Source organism: Protopterus annectens, chromosome 5.part1, assembly GCF_019279795.1.
Source record: "Protopterus annectens isolate FY-2018-M chromosome 5.part1, PAN1.0, whole genome shotgun sequence".
In the NCBI taxonomy this organism is placed as follows: domain Eukaryota; kingdom Metazoa; phylum Chordata; order Ceratodontiformes; family Protopteridae; genus Protopterus; species Protopterus annectens.
In genome coordinates, this window is record NC_056736.1 from 539,716,977 (window position 1) to 539,738,220 (window position 21,244).

Genomic DNA, 21,244 nt, shown 5'->3' on the forward strand with positions numbered 1-21,244 from the left:
CCAACCAACACTGGCCAATTAGCGTAGACAGAGAGAAATTCTCTGAATTCCAAGGTCTAGATGTACAACACTGAATAAATCAAACATGCAGCTATAAATGTGATAAATATAGGAAGAAATACAGGAAAATGTCAACTAATGTTATAGTCTAAAATGTCATATACCAATCTCTGTTTTTTCCATGATTCTGATAGTTCAAATTTCAGTATTTTACAGTATTTGTCATAGAAAAAAAAAATTGATGACCTTGGAAATATTTAGTACAAGAAAAAAATAACATTGTCTAATAAAAAAAATATAAATGGGCAAATTACAAAGAATAGTGAACAGAGTTGTAATGCAGCTCTGATACTGTAGTTTGAGCTCAGTTCACTGGCTGGGCTTACATTCAACTGCAAATCATACAGTTAATATGAAATATTTCTTGATTATGAGCACCACTGCAAATTAGCTCTGTAATAAATGTGTTTTCCTCAGAACTGAATTAATGCAGCAGTAGTGTTCAATGTCAAAAGAAGGATTTAAATTTCAATTCAGTACCTGCATGGAGCACACCAAAAGATGCAGAAATAATTTCATACTTCAGATGTTTCTAAATAAGTAATGAACAAGCATGCACTTTTGTATATAAGCAGCAACTCTGGGAATAACACGAGACAATGTACTACCAGGTAGTAATTAGTTAGAAATGGTGCTCCTTTTCCACATTACAGTCAGACTAATGCTAAGGAACAGCATACTTAGCAGTGTAATACCAAGCAATATTCCTTTACAAATTGTGTTTTTATGTGTCTAATTCAATGCCAAGGGCTACGTCTGAGCAATAAGCCTAAAATAGTGATCAGCAGCGAGTTAGCATCAGGCACTTAAAGCCTGTGTTAAAAAAGTATTTGGATTCTGGAAGCATTAGTAAGGGACACAGAAGTCTGAATGGAAAGGAAGCATTCATTTAGGCTTATTACCTGTCAGTTTTTAAGCAGGACAGTCTAAACTTGGACATCTTTGTTGAAAAAACAAAGCATGAAAAATAGCAATTGCCCCACTTTCAGACAAGAAATGTTTTGCAGAAAACATGATTCTATATATGAAATACCTCAATGATAGAAAAACTAGAAACAACTACAAACTCCAAAACTGAGCTTTTATTTAGTTGTCAATTGAAACCTAGTACTTTGCATGGAATGTGGGTATGGTTTGTCGTTCAAAATCACACAATGCTGTAAAAAAAATCTCACTTTAGTCTTTGAACATTTGGAATTTGATGAACCTTAAATTCATTAATAAGAATAAATGCTCTTGCCAAGGACTTATGAGGATAGGAGATAAAGACAGAATACGCAGCTCGTAGCTAAACAGAGAGCTGTATCTGTGGGAAGAGGCGCTGTCCATGGTACTAAAAACATGATCCAGCTTCTGGGTTTTTTTTCTTCTAAAAGAGAGCTGACTTCCTGAGTGGGAATGTTAAAGGATCATTTATGCTAGGTTCAAAGGTCATGACTTTGATTTTCATACTGTGCAGTTATATGTATATTTTAACAACAGAAATATTGTGCATACCTGAACTTTGTAAGAACCTGGGCTGTAAGTCATACCATGACAATGACTATATTGGGTAAATGTGTAAGTGTAACCTTCCTCATTTTATTCTGATCTCTGCAGAAGTTACTAAAGATGGATATGGATGCTGTGGCTGGATACTCATAATGGTTTCTTTTCTGTTCACATTCTGTACCTTTCCAGTCTCCATCTGGTTCTGCTTCAAGGTAAGATGAGCAACAACACATCACTATCTAATGCATTTATGCATGCATACGTTCCATATGTTGCAGTCCTGTTCTTATGAGCATAATTTTATCGCTGCTTTCAGATTGTCAATGAATATGAACGAGCTGTTATATTTCGACTTGGTCGACTAGCATCTGAAAAACCAAAGGGGCCAGGTAAAGCAATTGCATGATTTAAAGTTTTATTTGTGTTGCTTACAGTTTAGTGCTGTTTTACAATACTGTATTCTTAAATTTACTAAAACATGTATGAAAAATGTTTAAAAAAATGATGTCTGGAAGTGACACATTTTTTTTACCAGAAATCCCATCAATGAACAATTTTACAAGAAATTCCATCCATATCAGATCTGTCTAATAATGTTTTCTAGTCTTGAAATCCACACCAAAATTTCCGAGTGTGAAAAAAACATCCCTGGATATGTCAGATAGGAAGTTCCACCCCATGCATTTCACTGTTTTATTTACCATTTTTACAAATCCATATTCATTCTTTGTAGGACATTTTTTTTCATTTTCTGTATCCCCACCCCATGTATTTTTGCTATGGGGTATCCCCACTGGGACATACATACATACAAGATTTGTTCATACATCACAGCCACCTGCTAGGCTTTTGCCCATCCATACTCACTCCTTGTTTTGACATTATAACACACTCTTGCCAAACCCCTGCAGTGTTGCTTAACATGTGAAGGCATACTCACTCCCTCCGCATGACAGGTGACAGTATTATCAGAAGGTGGCACTTATTCTGACCCCTGCTTATACAAGTGGCATAGCATGGATAAATCTCTGAAAGCTACACAGTGAGGAGCATTAAAAACAGTTTACAGGTCAGCATCCTATCTAAATGTAATTCCCACCTTTTAGTGTGTTTTCTCAGAAGTCTTAAACTGGCTGGGTTTTGTGCCAGATGAATCAATGATCATAACAAAATACTGTTAGTATGTTCTCAGTAAAGTTAGTGCTTAGCTCTAAGATTTACTATCTGTATAAGTCTATGATTTAAAATTGCATTTCAGAATGCTTTTGGTAGAAAGAAAAACAGGTCCCTTTCCAGATATTAATGAAAATTGTTGATCAAAATGATTATTTTTTCAGACCATGCTCACATCAGATCTCCATAATGTTTGTTTTATACAAGAAATAATAAAGCTTCACATAAGAGTCTCAAATGTACAGATGGTGCAAATATTTTAAATACAAAAGCTTTGAAAATGCAGTACATTTGTTAAAATGGCAGGCCTTCCACCTCAAGGTGCAGTCTGCCCAGCCATATGCCTTGTACAGAAATATGGTAGTGTGGGTCAGTGAATATAGCAATAACCCACACCTGGGTGTGGGTAATGCTGGATTTGCCCACGGTTGGTGTGGTTTGGTCATGAGGGTGAAGCCCGAGTGGCCAAACAAAGACAACCATGGGTAAATCCAGCATTACCCACACCCAGAAGTGGATTATTGCTATTATACAATGACATTATTTAAGAAAAAAAATACTTACTTTTCTTAAATAATGGCATTGTATAATGCCTCCTTGCTGCTCTTCCACAGCTGTCTGGTATTCTGTGGCAGTTCTGATGTACTGTGCATGTGCAAATGCTACGCAGCACATCCACAGCAGTGTGGTGTGCAACGGAGAAAGTAAGATCTCCATTGCTTTTCTGTCGCTAAAAGAGTTTAACATAGACAGCTTTAAAAGCAATGGAAGATCTCTGTCTCGCTATGTTAAAAGAGTTTAACATAGCGAGACAGTGTTTAAACAGCAATGGAGATCTTGCGTTCTCTGTTGCTGTAAAAAAAGACATACTAATGGAAAAAGTCTGGGCGACTGGACCTTTTTCCATTAATATAAGTCTGATTTACAACTTGCATGCTGACCAATCAGCATGCATGTTTTGGAATATTAATGGGGGGTCGTTGTATAATGCTATTTTAAAAACACGTAATCTGTGTAATTATTTTCTACATTTCAAAAATATGGATATTACTCCATGTATTAGAGAGACTGAGATATATTCTTAAAAAAAGACTGTCCAAGGACATTGGAGTGGTGAGGAAGTCTAATTATTGAAAAATTTAGCAAAAGGCCAGCAACTGCAAGTCATTGTTTACTGAGTCAGAAATTCTCTGCATAAACATCAGTCCTCTCAGAGAACCTCAGTGACCAAAGTCTGATACATGTAACACAAATCAAGTTTATGCAGTGTTAAACTACACTGCCTTAAAATGAGGTAATAGTAATGCTACACCATTACAGAGAAAAGAAAGGCTCAGGTTATTGACTGAGAGTCTCCTGTGTGTGAATAATGGTTAAAGAACTTAAAAGTTTCTTTTTTTCCTCTGCTCTAATCCCTATCACCTCTCACTCCCCTGGCTACTCCATTATGTCGTTCATTCTCCTTTGGCAAGAGCCCTATGACTCATTTGTTCCTTGGGAGCAAGGGTCATGCAGACCAGGAACAGACCCAAGATCTGTGTAGAAATGAATATTTGAATTAAGCCCTAAGCTCACTGCACGACAACACCCAAGGGGGTTGGTCACACAATTTGTGCATACACAGAGGTCTTGTGTTTGTCAGCCTCAGCCAATTGACTTTGAGAGTCCCAGTCTTTGATCTGGTCTGGTTAAACAACAATCCCTTAATATGTGAAATTTTTAATGCTATATCATTATAGTCCAGATTAAAAAAAAAAAAACATGGAAGGGTCCATCAGCTGCCAGACACAGATCACTGATTTAAAGGTTCCCTCTGTGTAAAGCCTAATCAGTCTGACCTGTGTAAAAGAAAACACCAAGTGTATAACTTCAGACATAGCTCATTTAAATCGTGTTTGTACTTTGCTAATGTACACACCTATAAATGGGATTTAATATTTTCTAATATCACATCCATTAGATGATCATGCAGCTTGTGTATTTCTATTTAAATTTTGAGAATACACAGTGTGTGCGTGTGTGTATGTGTGTGTGTGTGTGTGTGTGTGTGTGTGTGTGTGTGTGTGTGTGTGTGTGTCTCTAATAGAGGTGGATTCAAAAAAAGGCCAGTGTCCAACGGCAGCAATGTGCTAGTATTAGTGCACCCCCCCTCCCAGTGATCTAACAGAATATGTAAGATCCGGTATAAAAAGTGATGAGGATACACACATTTTTTTTATTAGTCATTTCTGATAAGATAATAGTGGCTAATTTCCTTTCACCTGCTGAAGCCTAAACTGTATAAAATAATGGCTGATTCTCTTGACAGAAAAGCATCAAATTCTAGTGTTAAAAACAGGCTATACAATCAAAGTACAATCTGGTAAGTAACCTTTCCCTCTGATTTATATAATAGGAAGAAATAAAAAGATAAGCGATGCACCACACCATAAAACGTATCTCAGCAGTTTATTCGACAACTGTAATGACGACAGAACAAGGACAAAAAAGCAACAACAAACAACGGACTAGCACTTTCAGCTATTAAGGCCTTCTTCAGATCCACATTCAAAGTCACATCACAACTTAATATATAGTCCGTTGTTTGTTGCTGCTTTTTTGTCCTTGTTCTGTCGTCATTACAGTTTTCGAATAAACTGCTGAGATACCATCTTTTTATTTCTTGCTGTGATTTTTGCTGTGCAAGCTTAAACGGAGCATCCTTCTGCTGCTTTTTGATTTATATAATAGTGATTCAGTTTTGTTTTAAGAGGGAAAACATCTAAAAGCTGAAATGTGAACATGCAAGCATGTCTCATATATAGTGTAGTTTTTGCATGAACAACAAAACATATTCTGTTGATAATGTGTATGTGATTAGGCGTGTAAATCTTCATATTGACTGGTGTGTTTCAATCATATTAAAAGGCATTTTCTACCATGAACAACCATGAAGATGTTAGAGCCTGTATACTAACAAAATGGATTACATCTGTTATAGGTTCTGCAATGAATCACCAAATCAGTGCTGGTATTTCTGGGTTTAATGATACTATACAGATGGCAAGCAGGAATGTTCGGGTCTACTTCATGATGTCGAAAGCCGACAATATCGAAGCTGATATTGCCGGCACCATAGCATCAAAAGTGCAGAACATCGTGCAGGTAAACGGAAATCTCCATAGGGGGAGATTTCTGTTTACCTCAATGTAGTGTGGTCTCGGAGTTGGAATATTTAAGTAGGGGGTGTGTGGAGGGTGCAGGGGGGCTTGCCCCCCCTATCTACGCTAGTTAGTTTTTATTTTTGTTTTTATTTTTGTTTGCTTTTTGTTTTTTAAGCGTTATTCGATGTTTTACTACATCGATCACTAGAGGGCAACCTTTAGTGATTTGAAATAGTAAGATTTCGATAACGTGATATAGACGTGAACGTTCAAGTATGTCTTATGTAGTACAGTATTTATATATGCATTAAATCTCTTTACTTGAACTATAGACTCTGCAAAGAATCACCAAGTAGGTGCCATTGCTTCTGGGTTGACTGAAGATAGGTGGGAACGTTTGAGCAGGTCCCATTTAGTCCACTCATATATTTTAGATATGACATATGGTTGGGCATAGTTTATCAAGTGAAGTACATAAATAAAACCATTCAAGAGAAAACAGTTCACTGTTATAGAAAAAATGTAAGTATAATATAACAGGATGCTTGTAAAAGTTTATTAATTATGTATTTTTTCTAGATGGCAACATCTTTGTGAAAACTGCAGAAAAGTTGTCATTAACAAAAGTGCTTATATTCATTAAAGAATAATACACATTCACACAATGACAGCACAAGTTCATCAGTCAAAAGAAAATGAGATTTTTGATAAGACTGCTTCTTAGAATGCATGCACGCTACAAAAGGTGGTGAAAAATGCAAGCAAAACAATTGATGTTATGGCTGTAAAACATGGAAAGCTGTTGATCCCATACAGACTGATGTATATACCAATGGTCAGACAGAAGATGAAATTTTGTTTAGTTTTATAAAGGCAGCCTTTGTAAAAATGGTGTCATTACAGTAGTTAAAAATCATACCCGATAACAATTACTTGCAGATTTCAAGTGTATATATGTATTATCAGACATATGCAGCTCGGTAACACCCAAGAAATAATATCTGAGTGATAAATGTGTAGCTGCCTTGCTATATGTATAGGCATTAGACAATCTCTACACTCCATATACATGGAGATTTGACATTTCTGTATAAAAATGCCATACAGTGTTCTTCTGTTCTTTTAAAATATTGATAAAAGGTTTATGTGATCTATAACAGACACAAGGGTAAAGTAGATTTTTAAAATACCTTTAAGATAAATATGCATGCTGATAAAAGGTGTATGTGGTCCATAACAGACACAAGGGTAAAGTAGATTTTTAATATAGCTTTAAGATAAATATGCATGCTGGCTACATTCACAGGAAAGATTGTTATACAATGAGGCCTAGTGGTGAACTCTTGAGAAATGCCTGCTGTGGTAGTGCTAGACAGTACAGTAAAGAAAGGGATATGCAAAGTAAAAAAAATTACTTCCTAAAATCAAAATGAGTATCTACACAGCATGGTACACCCCTCAGATACCTTCCCAGCAGGCAGCTCTAACATACTTTACTTTTCTCGAGAGCACAAAGAATATACACATGGCCTCTGTAACTGTTCCTCTATGACTGTCCCTCCACCTCATCCTTCTCTCGGCAGCATGAACAATGTGCTCACAGCCTCTTTAACTGCCCCCTACAACTACCTTCTGTCAAGTGTAGCAAGAATGTGTACATGGTCTCTCTGACTGTTTTCCTGCATTATTCCTTTCTCAGCTTGTGAATATTGAGGTTGTATCTATAAAGAGTTAGGTCTTGCTGATATGTACAGTGATCTGTGAGATCATGAAAGCTGCTTAATGATAAACAATTCACTCACAGACATGCAAATATGTGTATGTGTTGTGGGGCTAGTGATATGTATTTCAAACATGCTGAAAATATTGATTTTTATTCCTATGAGCACTCAGAAGCCTTTGGTATCATTTAATCCGAGGCCCCTATGTGCCCCAAGTTTTTTGAGACTTGGGGCACACAGGGGCCTTGGGCTAAATGACTGCGTGTCTCTAAAACCTGTTTTAAAATCAAGAAGTCTGAAATGATGTGAATGCCTTTTGTGGCAAAGCTACTGTTTCTTTAATAATAATTAAGATGTTTCCCTCCATTTTTAATTGTTTTTTAATTGATTTAATTATGATTAGCTAATTGGCTTTGTTAGGGTTTAAATACTGTCTGTTGGTTTTATGTTGATGTCTGAGGAAGCAGTGTGGATCACTGCAAAAGCGCTCACTTCTTAATAAACCAGTATATCTTTATCAGTGTGGTCTGCGTGTTACCTTATGTTCCAGTCCATCAGGTGTTTTTTCGAGCTTTTGCAAATATATGAGTGGGATTGATTATATTTCCTGTGCTTGCATGGGGAAGATATTTCAAAGCAAAAAGAGATATGACTGCAATTCAAAAATGGTTGTGTACTACTCAAAATGTTTAAAATGCCCAGCCTTCTATGTGGGTAAAACGATCAATAAGCTGAAGATAAGAATTTCCCAGCACTTATCTGATATTCATCACAATGTCACTGGGAGTGCTGTCATAAAACATAACCTAGATAATCCAGCACACAGAAACCTTAATTTTCATATTCTAACCAACAAACTAAAACAAAGAGTAAAAAGGTTACACAGATAACCAACTGGTTAAAAAACACAAAAAGAAAAATCTAGCAAAGCAAGACTTCTAACTGTGTGATACCTTAAACCTCTTGCATCAGAGGCCTCATGGAATATATGCAAATCACCCTTTAAGGCTATTAGGTATTTCAGCTTAATGGCAATTCTGAATGTACATGACTTTTTCTTTTACTTTCATTTTTAAGTCTATTTATGGAAAATTCAGGCCATTAAAGCCAAACCCCTGTAGCTGTGGACATGCATGTTTCTAAAAACAAAAACAAAGATAGGCAGCAAGCTGTAGAATTCCAACCAGTTTATTGTTAGTGCTTTCGTTCAGGAAATACATGAACTTCTTCAGACAAAGAAACCCCAAGAGTCCTCAGTTAAAATAAAACTGTCAATTAAGATGAGATAATTAATTATAAAAACAATTAACATAACTTGAGAACTTTAAAGAGCCAGTGTTATACAAGGTAAAATGTATATGTAAATAAATATAAATGCTTTTTTTTAAAAAACAGCAACAATTTCAAAATCACAACACATCAGTCTTATTACTTAATTTTCTTGTGTATATAAATTAATCTAAATACTGTTAAATGCTAGATAACAACTTGAACAACTCAAACAAATGGAAATATAAAATTTGTATAAATATATACTGATAGATATGTATAAATAAATATTTATAAATTCATTCAAGTATTAGAAAAGTTGTTATACAACCAAATTTCACCTTTGTAGGGCTTTTAATTTCAAAATACATTTTATCGAGCAGTATTCATTAAGCCCTGGTGGAACATGTGCATATGTTTTAATTTGCCAAACAAGTTCCTGTTCTTCAAGCTTTAATTCCCAGGGCCCACCTCTAATGTTCCTAACTATTTGTTGTAATATTGTAAACTGGAATTTATGTGTGGGGTATTCTAGAATGTGTCTAGCCAAAGCATTTGTGGTATTACCCCTACTAATTTGGTATTGGTGTTCATAAATTATCTGCTTAAACATTCTTTCAGTTTTACCAATGTAGTAGCTTTGGCAACATTGGCATAAAGCAGCATATACTACTCCTGCTGTTTCACAGTTAAATTTTCCATTGATGGCGCAAAGTTTGTTACGTATGCAAACTTTATTAGTTACCATAATGTGCTGGCACTGCTGGCATCTCCCACACTTTCTCATCCCCCAGTTGTTGGGGCATTTTTGATCGTTCCTTTCCGACAAATCTTTAAAATTTAGGCCTCTTCTATAGGTAATATGTGGTCTATCTCACAATTTCATATTAATAGCACTGTGCTCTGATATTATAGCCCAATTTTTAATCATAATATTCTTAATGGCATGTGCATCAATAGAGAAAGTAGTCAGAAAGCTTATTCTGCCATCATAATCCTAATACTATTCTCCCTATGCTCATCAGGGGGAGTATCACTTATTGTTTCTCCATAACCCATGCATAGAATAGGTTTAAAATGGCCAGTAGTCCTTTTAGCAGCCACTTCATCAAACAATTGTTGAAAAAGCTGTTCTGGGTAGCCCCTTTCATGAAACACGACTTTCAATCTGTTACATACAAACAGAAAGTCACTCACTGATGAGACCATTCTGGCTGCCCTAACCAGTTGGCCCTTAATAACTGCCCTTTTCTGGTGGAATGGGTGGCTACTACTAAAGTGTAGAAAAGTGTTTGATTAAGTAGGTTTCCTGAAAATACTAGCCTTAAATCTATTATTGGGTCTATCTTTAGATAGTGACACTTCCAGAAAAGGAATGGAGTCTGTGTTAAACTCAAAAGTGAAATCTAGGAAGTCTGCAAATTTGGAGATTTTATTAATAAAAGTTGTTACTAAATCTAGACTTCCTTTCCACATAAAAAACATGTCGTCCTGATATCTAGTGTACCATTTTACATTTTCCTTGAAAATGGAGTTCTGAAATAGGAAATGTCTTTCCCAAAATGCCATGACTGAATTTGCAAAACTGCCTCCGCATGGGGAGCCCATGGCTACCCCAGTTTCTTGCAAAAAATATTCTTTGTCAAAAAGCATAAAGTTATTATTCAAAACTAGATCTAACAAGGGCACAATTGCATTTATCTCTTGCTGGTCCATCCCTTTCAAAAACAGAAATTCACTAACCCATTCAATGGCAACCTCTTGAGGTATGACGGTATACAGATCCTTTATGTCTACCGTCAAAAAAGTACACTCTCCATCAAATTTAAGAGAATTAATATTCTCTAAAAAACCCCACGAATTCTTACAAATTTGGGGTTCCCTGCAAATAAATGGCTTAAGTTTACTGTCCACATATTTGGCACATGCATAAGTAATGGATCTTCTGCCATCCACAATTGGCCTAAAGGGTGGATCCATTATACTTTTGTGGATTTTGGGAGCTCCAAATAACACTGGTGTTACTGGTGCTGTCATGCATAGGCAATTATATGTGTCTATAGCAATACTGTTTTCCAAAAACAGGTAATTTAAACTTTCTTTGATTCTTCTGTGTGCACTATTCACTTCGTTTAAACTAACTTTAGAATAACATTCAGTAGATAAAACATTTGACATTTTGTTAATATAATCCACTTCATCCATGAACACAAGGTCACCACCTTTATCTGGCTTCATTACTCTAACATGGCAAATTTTCAACAAGTTAAATAGTTCAAATTCATCAACTGTCATATTTTTAACTTGTCTCTGTTGATTTTTTGCCAGTAAAGACCTTATGTCCATCTCACAAATACATTCGAATATAGCAAGAGACTCATTAATAGGAGGGCTGAAAACACTAGATATGCGCAAATCATTGTGCATAGCAGACTGATTCCCAAACAAAACTGCTAAATTCATTTTACGTATGTATAACTTTAAGTCAATGATAGTTCTTGCTATATCAGCTCTCTTATCTGGTATGAATGTTAATACTTTAGCCAGTAGCTCTACTATTTCACTGCTGATGTACATAGATGAGAAATTATATACTTTAAAGTCCCCAGATAAGTTAGTAATGATGTCTGGTTTCCTTGTTTATCTCCTCTTGCGATTCTGCTTCTTCCGTTGGTATTCCCCATTCCTCCCTTGTTGTTGTGAATTCTTTTGTTTGCTTCTGACCACCTGAAAATCCCGTCTAGTAGAAGAACCATTATTCTGGTGTTCATTTAAGTATTGTCCATTGACTCTTTGCTGATTTTCTCTAACCCATTAGCTGCGCCTTGGTAAAGGTGTCTGTAACATGCTGTCATCATTTTTCTGGTCAGGTGAGCTTAGTTGGGGGCGTTGCAAAGTATTTGAAGCCTCTGCTTCACTACTGTTGTCAAGGGAACTAGAATGTGTTGAATTCAATGGGACTGGATAGGCGTTCCCATTAGAATATGCAGTTACATCTCTTTTAATTTTCTTCTTTTTAACTTCAGCCGCTCTGTTTATTGTGTGATCTATGCTTGTAAAAATGCGAGAATAGTCATACCTGTATCACTGGAAATCAGTATCTGTTATTATTTGATGCTCCAAAATCTCTAAATCACTTCACAGAGTGTCAGTTTGTGAAATATATTGTTGATGAACATTTCTAAAAAAATCGAAGCCTTGCTTATCAAATAAGACAAGCAACTCCAGATGGAAGGGTGATTTATTAATGAGACCAACTGGATAGTGCCATTGGCGAAGTCCCTTAGGATCTGTAGCAAGCTACAATTTGGATTGCAGTCTTACCTACTGTTAGTTGCACCTGGAGAATTTCAGATGCATTGTGTTGGACAACTAGCCTGGAAGTGTGAATATCCTTGGTGAATATGGACACTCCTCCACCTTTAGTGTTTCGGTCTTGGTTTTGTGGCCGAAAAGTGTGGTAAGAGTTGTAGCCTGGTATTGTAGGGGTGCTCTCTGGAGCCTTGAACCAGGTCTCAGTTACTGCACAGATATTGATGTTCTCCATGTTTAGGAGTGCCTTGAGAGAGTGCATTTTGAGGTTTAGACTTCTAGCATTGAGTAGCATTACCTTCAGATTTTGCATGCTTGTATCTGTTACGGTGGTGGTTTTATCCTTTGAACCTTGCCTAAAAAAGGCACTATAGGGGTGGCAAGAGCTTTAGCCAGTAACCTGAATCCCAGGGGTGACAGATGCAGACCATCTCTGGCAAAGCATCGTGGTTTGTCAATCATGTCTTCCCAGGCAAATACTGGATCCCCTTTGAATGACACCAGAAGCTTAGCCAATTGTTGAAGTCAATCATTTTGTCCTTATACTGTGGTATCATTCTGGACGAAGGCAGGATGCTACTCAGGGCTAGGGTCATACCTGCCTGGGCCACATGATCCAAGAGCTCTTCCGTGTCTCTTTTCATGTAGTCCAGGGAGGTACGCCTCAAGTCATTCACTCCAGCATGGACAATGACAGAGTCGTATTTGTACTTGTTGTGGAGTGACTTGAGTGTATGCATTATGTGGCGGATCTTGGCACCCAACTGGCAGTTGACTGTAATTTTCTCCTTGTTCAGCCTGGTGAGTAGGACATCAGTATGCCTGACTATAGAGTGACCTATGACTAAAGTGTTGGGTACATTGTCTTGCCTTAGGGGCTGTTGTTGGGTGGCACACTGGTGTTGTGAGCTATGTGTCACTTTGGTTGTGACTGGTATTTGTTTGCGTTTCAGCTTCAGAGGTCCTTGTTGCTTGGGCAGGTTAATGTTAAGGGCCTCTGTATATGTGGGTTTAGTGTTGCTATGTGTGTGTGTTGATGGTGTGAGTTTTGAAGGGCTATGAGTTGCTTGAGGTGTAGTGCAGGTGTTAACCTTCTCCTCTTGACTGTCTAGCACAATCTTGGCCAGAGCGAGCTTTGCTTCCAGTTTAGCTATGTAAGTGCATCTCTCACAGGTTGTAGTGTTGGGTGGTAGGAGGAGAGGATTGTCTGTGTACATGAGGCAGTTGCTGCATTGCCCCAGTATGCCCAGATTCACCAGGTGGGCAGGAGAAATCACCGGAAGCTGACCCTTGGACATGCCTGTTTAGGTGCTTTTTTTGTAAAGTTTAAGAGCTGTTTTCCCTTACCTTTGCAAGGTACTTTGCAATTATAAGCTATTTAGTGGGTATAGGGTAATTATAAGTGAAAGACCAGCATTGGTAGAGTTTTTAGTGGAATCTAGAACAGAAGCTGCTGTTAAAAAAGGGATAATTAGTAGAGCATATAAAATATTGCATGATAAATATAAGAATCAATCAAAGGAGGTTAAAAAGGATTGGGAAGATAGACTGGATAAGCAATTTACAAAGAAACAATGGGGGATATATATGCATGTCTCCCACATAGGTTGATAGGTTCATAGGTGTTTACTAGGCTAATGACCACAAGGGCCTTTTTAAACCTAGCCATGCATCCCAAATCTCTGACAAGTTCTGATACCCTTGATAAGCATGGGCCTGGGAGATGAACCATTTACAGCTTACCTCTGTCCATTAGAGACATAGCTGCCAAACTACGGATGAATTTTCAGTTTCCCATCCAATTGTTCAAGTTGCACTTGAATTGGTTTAAGGAAGAACTCTGCTTAACATGGATGGGGAGCCTGTTCCATAGACGGGGGCAGTCTCTGGGATATATACCTCTCTCTCCAGCAGGTCATATTTATATCACTGGCAAGGTTTAAGTCTTTAGAATGGGTAATTCTGGTGTTTTTAGATTTGTGGATATGCAGGAGGTCCATCAGAGTGGGGTCTGACAATGCCCTGTATGCCAGGCATAGCTCTACCCTCAAAAGCCTGTAGGAGGCAGAATACAGGCATAGGGCCTTGAGGCAGTCTGCATAGGACATATTACTTATGTCCTGTATTCTTTTAGTGAGGAACCTCTGTGGATGTTCCAATCATTGGATATGCCTGAGTAGGTACATACCAAAGGGGGCATTGTACTCAATGATAGGTCTGATGAATGCCGACTACAGTGGAACAATGGCTTCTTTGGACTTAGATGCCATACCTTTGTTTATAGGTTGCGTAACATGGAATGATTTCCTCACTGCTGTAGACAAGGGATGATCAAAGGCTAGATTACTATCAGTGTGTGTCAATAAGTCCATGACTACTGGGTCATCTCTAAGGGGTGTGTTGTCAATATGATAGTTACCAGGGATGGATGACTTCCCAAAGGATGCTATTATGCATTTCTTGGCATCTAGTTTTAGTCTGTGGCTCTGACACCAGTTGTTTGTCTGTGTCAGGCCCTCCTGGAGAACATTTGTGTCAATGTGAGATTCAATGACAGCTCCTAATTTGCAATCATCTACAAATTTAGTCAGCCAGAGACCACTGATATTGGCCTTGACAACTGAGAAGTAAATGCCAAAAAGGAGATGTCCAAGGACTGATTCCCGAGGGACTCCACTTGTGACTGGCCTCTTTGCAAAGATGGACTCCTCAATTCTAATTTCTCAGGTCCTGTCTGTGAGCCAGTTGGTTATCCACCGGGTGACATATGGGTTTGTACCTAACCTCATGAGTTTGTCAACAATACCCGTGTGGGATATTGTGCCAAATTATTTGGCCAGGTCAAGGTAGGCAGTGTGAACAACTTTGCCCTCATCCATTGCTTTGGTGACCTTCTTGAAGAAGTCCACCAGGTTGTGTAGGCATGATCTGCCCTTGACGAAACCAAACTGGGGTGGGTCCAGTGTCTGGAGGTTTACTATATCTCTGTTGATCATCTCCATGATAATTCTTTCCATGGCTTTACATATAAGACTAGTGAGACTTTGGGTATGTAGTTTCCAGAATCTGTAGATAGCCCACCTTTGTGCAGAGGGATAACTGTTGCCTTTCTCCATTCATGAGGCACAAAGCCTGTTTGGAGGCTCCAGTTGAATAGTAATTCCAGAGGCCCTGATGGGTCATCTTTCATGCTATTTGGAAGGCATCCTGGGATATTCTCTGGGCCCATTGATGCAGTGTTCTTGGTCTTAGAGCATCAAGGACCTGTTCCCTAGTGATAGTAGGGGGAGTTATATTTGATGATATTTCCTGAGGGAAGGTTGAGGGGAGAGAGGGATAAAGTTGGAGCTGAGTTTGTCAGCCAGGAGGTTTGCTATATCTTCTGGTTCAGTATGGGTGGCTCCATTTACAATGAGCTCTGCACACAATTGTGTATTGCCTTTGAGGTTGCAGACATAGCTGAAGAATGTTTTGTGGTTGTCCTTGGCCTGGGAGGCCAACCCTACTTCAAATTTGGCTTTGGTAGACTTTATTTGTCCTATGAGTTGTTTTAGTTTGATGAGAGTGCTTTTATTCTGCTGGGTGCTTCAACTCTAATTTTTGCCATGATTTTCTTCTTCCTGTTATACAGCCAATTGATTTTGTGATTCCACCAGGCTGGGTTGTTTTTTGAGTTAGTTCTGTATACTTCTGCCTGGTGGGTATAGCTGCCTCTATGCAGCTATTAACATCCTTGTACAGGGTTTCTATGAACAGTTCTCCATAGGCAGAAGTGTTCTCAGGGTTTATAGGGACATGAAATTTTGCCAGGTTCTCACTTAATAGCAGGAGGTTAGCCTTAGAATAGTTCCTGAATATTCCAGATTTAGCTAGGTTCCAGGTTTTATTTTTACTTCAAAGGAGACCATTTTGTGGTCTGACCTGTATTGACTATCTGGTCCAGGGAGTTTGTGTTCACAAAATCCAGGAATCTCTGTGCATGTACATTTGGTTTCATATAGGATTACCAATTAATAGTGGGGTAATTAAAGTCACCCATGAATATGGTATTGGGTTGAATGATTACTGTGTCTAATAAGTTTAAATACATGGTATGGGTTTCCTGGGTAATAGAGGGGGACCTATAGCTTGCAAGAAAGTGGTATGCAATTTTACCTATGGTGATTTGAACATGGATCAGCTCAAGTGTATTGTCCTGTTTGACCAGCCTTGAAGTATATTTATTTTTGATGTAAATAGAGACCCCTCCATCTTTAGTCACTGCCTGTGAAGTAGCTGTCCTAAATGTGTGGAAGGCATTATAACTTTGCACTGTGGGTGTGCTCTCTGTAGCTTTAAACCATGTCTCAGTGACCGCACAGACAACAGCATTCTCTAGGGTAAAGAGAGCTTCTAGGGAGTGGACTTTTTTGTTTAGACTCCTAGCATTGTGCAGTAATACCTTCAGATTTTCTTGGTTTTGATTTGTTATGTCGGAAGTACTTTCAGTTTGGCATTGCCTAAAAAAGGCACTATGGAGGAAGACAATGTTTTAGCTAATATCCGAAAGCCTAGAGGGAAGAGGTGCAGACTATCCCTGTCAAAGCAGCGTGGCCTGTTGACCATCTCTTTCCATGCTGACAGATATTGCATCCCCTTAAAATGACAGCAGAAACTAAGCCAGTTATTAAAGTCAACCATCTTTTGTTTGTTTTGTGGCATCATCCTTGGAGAAGGTAAAATGCTGCTCAATGCTAGGCTCATACCAGCCTGAGACACATATTCTGAGAGCTCCATGATGGCCCTCTTCATATAGTCTAGGGAGGCATGTCTCAGGTCATTTACTCCCACATGGACTATGACTCAGTCATATTGGTAATGGTGATCCAGTGACCTGAATGCATGTGTAATGTGACAGATCCTAGCCCCTGATAAGCAACTGACTGTAACTTTCTCCTTACTCAGCCTGGTGAGAGGGACATCAGTGTGTCTCCCAGTGACATCTCTAATGACTAGAATGTTGGATTGTGCTGTGGCTTGCCCTTTGGGCTTAGAGGTAGAGGCTCCGTGAGATGTAGCTCTATGTGCTGATGTAGGTATTGTTTTGAAAGAGTACATTTGGGACTGCTGAGGGTATTTGTCATGTGTACTTCATCTAGGAGGTCTTCGTGGTTTAGGAAAGTTATATGTAAGTGCCTCAGCATATGTCTGCTTTGAATTTTGCGTGATGGGTGCAGCATGTGTACTACTGACAACCTTATTGACATTAGGAGTGCTTTTATGTGAGAGCTTTGCCTTCAGTGACATTGTGTAAATACATCTCTCACATATCATATCAATTTGTTTGAGAATTAACTGATTGTCAGTAAACATGAGGTAATTTCTACATTGCCTTAGGATTCCCATATCCACCAAGCCAGTAAAAGAGACAGTAGGAAAGTTTATATCCTTGGAAACAAAAACAGACCCTTTTTTATTGGTTAGACAGTTGGAGTGATAATATCAATCACTGTCAGGATTATCCGGTTTGCAACTATGTGAACAGTGCTTGTCACTGCAAACTAGTTGTCCTGTGTGCATCTAGGAGCTGGAGAAATTTCAGTTGTGCTTTTACAGGAAAAATGTCACTCAAGGTGTCTGAGTCTGTACAGAGCACTGCCAAACACTTGAGGGAAAACTAGTATGTTGGCCTAGAAAATTTAAGGATGAAGTATTTAGGCAGTTATTCTGAAGTTAGAAACAAATCAAGCAGTACTTACTGAAAACAAAGAATTAGCTTGTCAAGAATGATGAAAAGAGCGGAGTCATATGAATGACCACTGCCTGGCTACTACTAATGCTGGTCTCACCACAACTTCACTCTGCTGGGATACAATGCTCATTTGCTTCTTCTCTCACCAGAAGCAAAATGTTAGCACCAATCCCAAGAAGTGAAGGAGGCCACAGCCTGTTTAGTGATCCACAGTCTTTTCACAGATGATGCAAGGGTCTGTAGGCTTGTAGCCTTTCTCTTGTAGATGCCTCGAATAGCAACCAGACCAAAAAGGTCCATTAAGCACAGACACTCACTCTCCAACCAGAAACAGTCAGGAATCAATGCACTCTGCTCCTTCTGTCACCAGGATCAGAATATAAGCACAGATTCCAAGCTGTCACCTTTAAAGCAGTTATTAGGCTTTCTGGTGATCAGCAATCTCCAGAAAATAATGTAACTGCACTCCTTCTATCAACAGGAGAAAACAGAAGCACTAATCCCAAGATGACTACTGAGAGGCAGAATGTGGGCTCGCCAATAACTGGTTGTCTTACAATAGATGCTTAAAGATAAGATGAAAAAAAAAGGTTTATCCTAAACACTGCAGTGTTCACTAAGCAGTTAGATATGAAAGTGGGTAACTTAAGTTTTAGCTATCTAAAAAGTTAAGTTTTAGTGGAGAGCCACTATTTTTAAAAGAGCAAGATAGATTGAAAGGGGGTGGGCACTTTTATATTCTGGTACTATTGAATACAGTCAGATGGCAAATATATTTAAGTAGTTGAAGGGGGGTGATTTCACAAAATGATAATCTTGTGCTTACTCACACCAGCCAGTGAAAGGAGAGAGGGAATGAGATATATGGTCAAATTAACATAAGGGGCAGGCAACTAGAAAGACAGTGGTATTTAAAAACACAACAGTAAGGTGGGAAAAATTTCTGTCTGACTCACAACAGACAGAGCTGTGGTCTCTTTTCAAGTTTAATATGCAGTTGAAAGCAGAATACAAGTAAAACACAGTGTAAAGAAAACAAATCACAGTATACAAAATAGAAAAAGGCAATAAAGTAATACAAAATGCAAGAAATAAAAAGCAAACTAACCTTTCCCTCACAGCAAGCTGTGGTAGAGTCTGGGTAAGCCTTTCTAGTAAAGCTCTGAAATGTTTTATTTTACCCCTTAAATAGAAGGTTTAGTTCCTAGCTCCACACCCTCAGTTCACAGATGATTAACCTTAACTCACCTGTTTTAACTTATGTGTGACTCTTTAATTGACCTGTTCTAATTTCTGTCTGACTCACAAGAGACAGAGCTGTGGTCTCTTTTCAAGTTTACTATGCAGTTAAAAGCAGAATACAAGTAAAACACTGTAAAGAAAACAAATTACAGTATACAAAATAGAAAAAGGCAATAAAGTAATACAAAATATAAGAAATAAAAAGCAAACTAACCTTTCCCTCACAGCAAGCTGTGGCAGAGTCTGGGTGAGCCTTTCCAGTAAAGCTTTGAAATGTTTTATTTTACCCCTTAAATAGAAGGTTTAGTTCCTAGCTCCACCCCCTCAGTTCACAGATGATTAACCTTAACTCACCTGTTCTAACTTATGTGTGACTCCTTAATTGACCTGTTCTAATTTCTGTCTGACTCACAAGAGACAGAGCTGTGGCAGAATACAAGTAAAACACAGTGTAAAGAAAACAAATTACAGTATACAAAATAGAAAAAGGCAATAAAGTAATACAAAATACAAGAAATAAAAAGCAGCAAATGTATATTGGATGTACAATGAAGTGTAAATGGAACATATGCAACAAAGTCTAGAAGATTTAGGATCTTTGCTTGGAAGTGTTTACATAGGTATTTTTATACCCCAAGTAGACTCCAAAGAATTATTCCTCAAGTAGATTGCAAATGTTAGAGGTGTGATGGGGAAGAAACAGATAATGGAGAACATATCTTTTTGGGAGGATAACGAGTTGGTAGATTTTAAAAATTCCCTGCAGACTACTCTATCAGAAATACTGGATGAGCATATTGTAATAACTAAGGAAATTATTTTTTGAGCTATGATACAGAATCATAATTGCCTAGATATTGCAAGGCCTTGCTGAGTCTAATTATGGTGGCTGTCAAAAAAGCAATTGCTAGAAAATGGAAATCAAAGTCTAAATCAACTGCACTAGAAGTGGGAAATATAGTAACAGAGATAAAACAACTGGAATGAGCTCTTTAGAAATGGATAGGAGCAAATCACATAGAAAAAATGGGAATTGTGGAAACAATACATGCAGAAAAACATTTTGGAGGAGGAGGAAGAACGAGATTTAGAAGAAGGCAGGATATGAATGATAATATGTAATGTTTCAGTGATAATGATTGGCTAGATTATAAGTGATGTATAATGGTTGCAACTAAAAATATGTCAATATGGTTTGTTTTCATTTATATAAATGTATAATTGCATATGTCATAAGTGATCATTTTATTAAGATGCTTCTTGTTTAAAAAAAAAAGATTTTCCCTGGATTTACATGTAGAACAGACCTTCATAAAGGAATATTTCTCTTTGGTGGAATTTGAACTTTGTGCTGGAAAGTTGACTTTACCTCACTTTAAACTCTCAGATACCTTTCATGGAAAGTCATTGCAGTTTCTGCTAACTCAGGCAGAATGATTTCAGAGTAATAAGAGTGCACTCTCCTGGGACTGGAGGTACATCTGCAGCACACTCCCCTGGGTCTGAAGGTACATCTGCAGCACACTCCCCTGGGACTGGAGGTACATCTGCAGCACATTCCCCTGGGACTGGAGGTACATCTGCAGCACACTCCACTGGGATTGGAGGTACATCTGCAGCACACTACCCTGGGACTGGAGGTACCTCTGCAGCACACTCCCCTGGGACTGGAGGTGCCTCTACAGCACACTCCCCTGGGACTGGAGGTACATCTACATCACACTCCCCTGGGACTGGGGGTACATCTGTAGCACATGCCCCTGTTACTGGAGAGACATCTGGAGCACACTCCCCTGGGACTGGCAGTACATCTGCAGCACACTGCCCGGGACTGGAAGTACATCTGCAGCACACTCCCCTGGGACTGGAGGTACATCTGCAGCATGCTCCCCTGGGACTGGAGGTGCATCTGCAGCATGCTCCCCTAGGACTGGACATATGTCTGCAGCACATTTCAGATAGGATTGTGCACAGCACAGTTTAGAAGCTGCCGCATGTTCTACTGTACACACTTTCACAACACACTCCAAGATGAAAGTATACACCAGAGGTAGGACATGATTTGTCTGTGATGTGTAAGAGGGAATTCTGTAACTGTGCAC

At 38.4% G+C, this 21,244-nt stretch overlaps 1 protein-coding gene across 1 annotated transcript in view; it reads left to right on the plus strand.

Moving 5' to 3' along the window:
* LOC122803519 (stomatin-like) overlaps positions 1-21,244 on the plus strand; it is a 219,763-nt gene that overhangs the window by 102,158 nt on the left and 96,361 nt on the right. The window contains exons 2-3 of the mRNA XM_044073163.1: positions 1,660-1,763; positions 1,868-1,940. Coding sequence (XP_043929098.1) covers positions 1,660-1,763; positions 1,868-1,940 — 177 coding nt within the window. The remainder of the gene's footprint in view (positions 1-1,659; positions 1,764-1,867; positions 1,941-21,244) is intronic.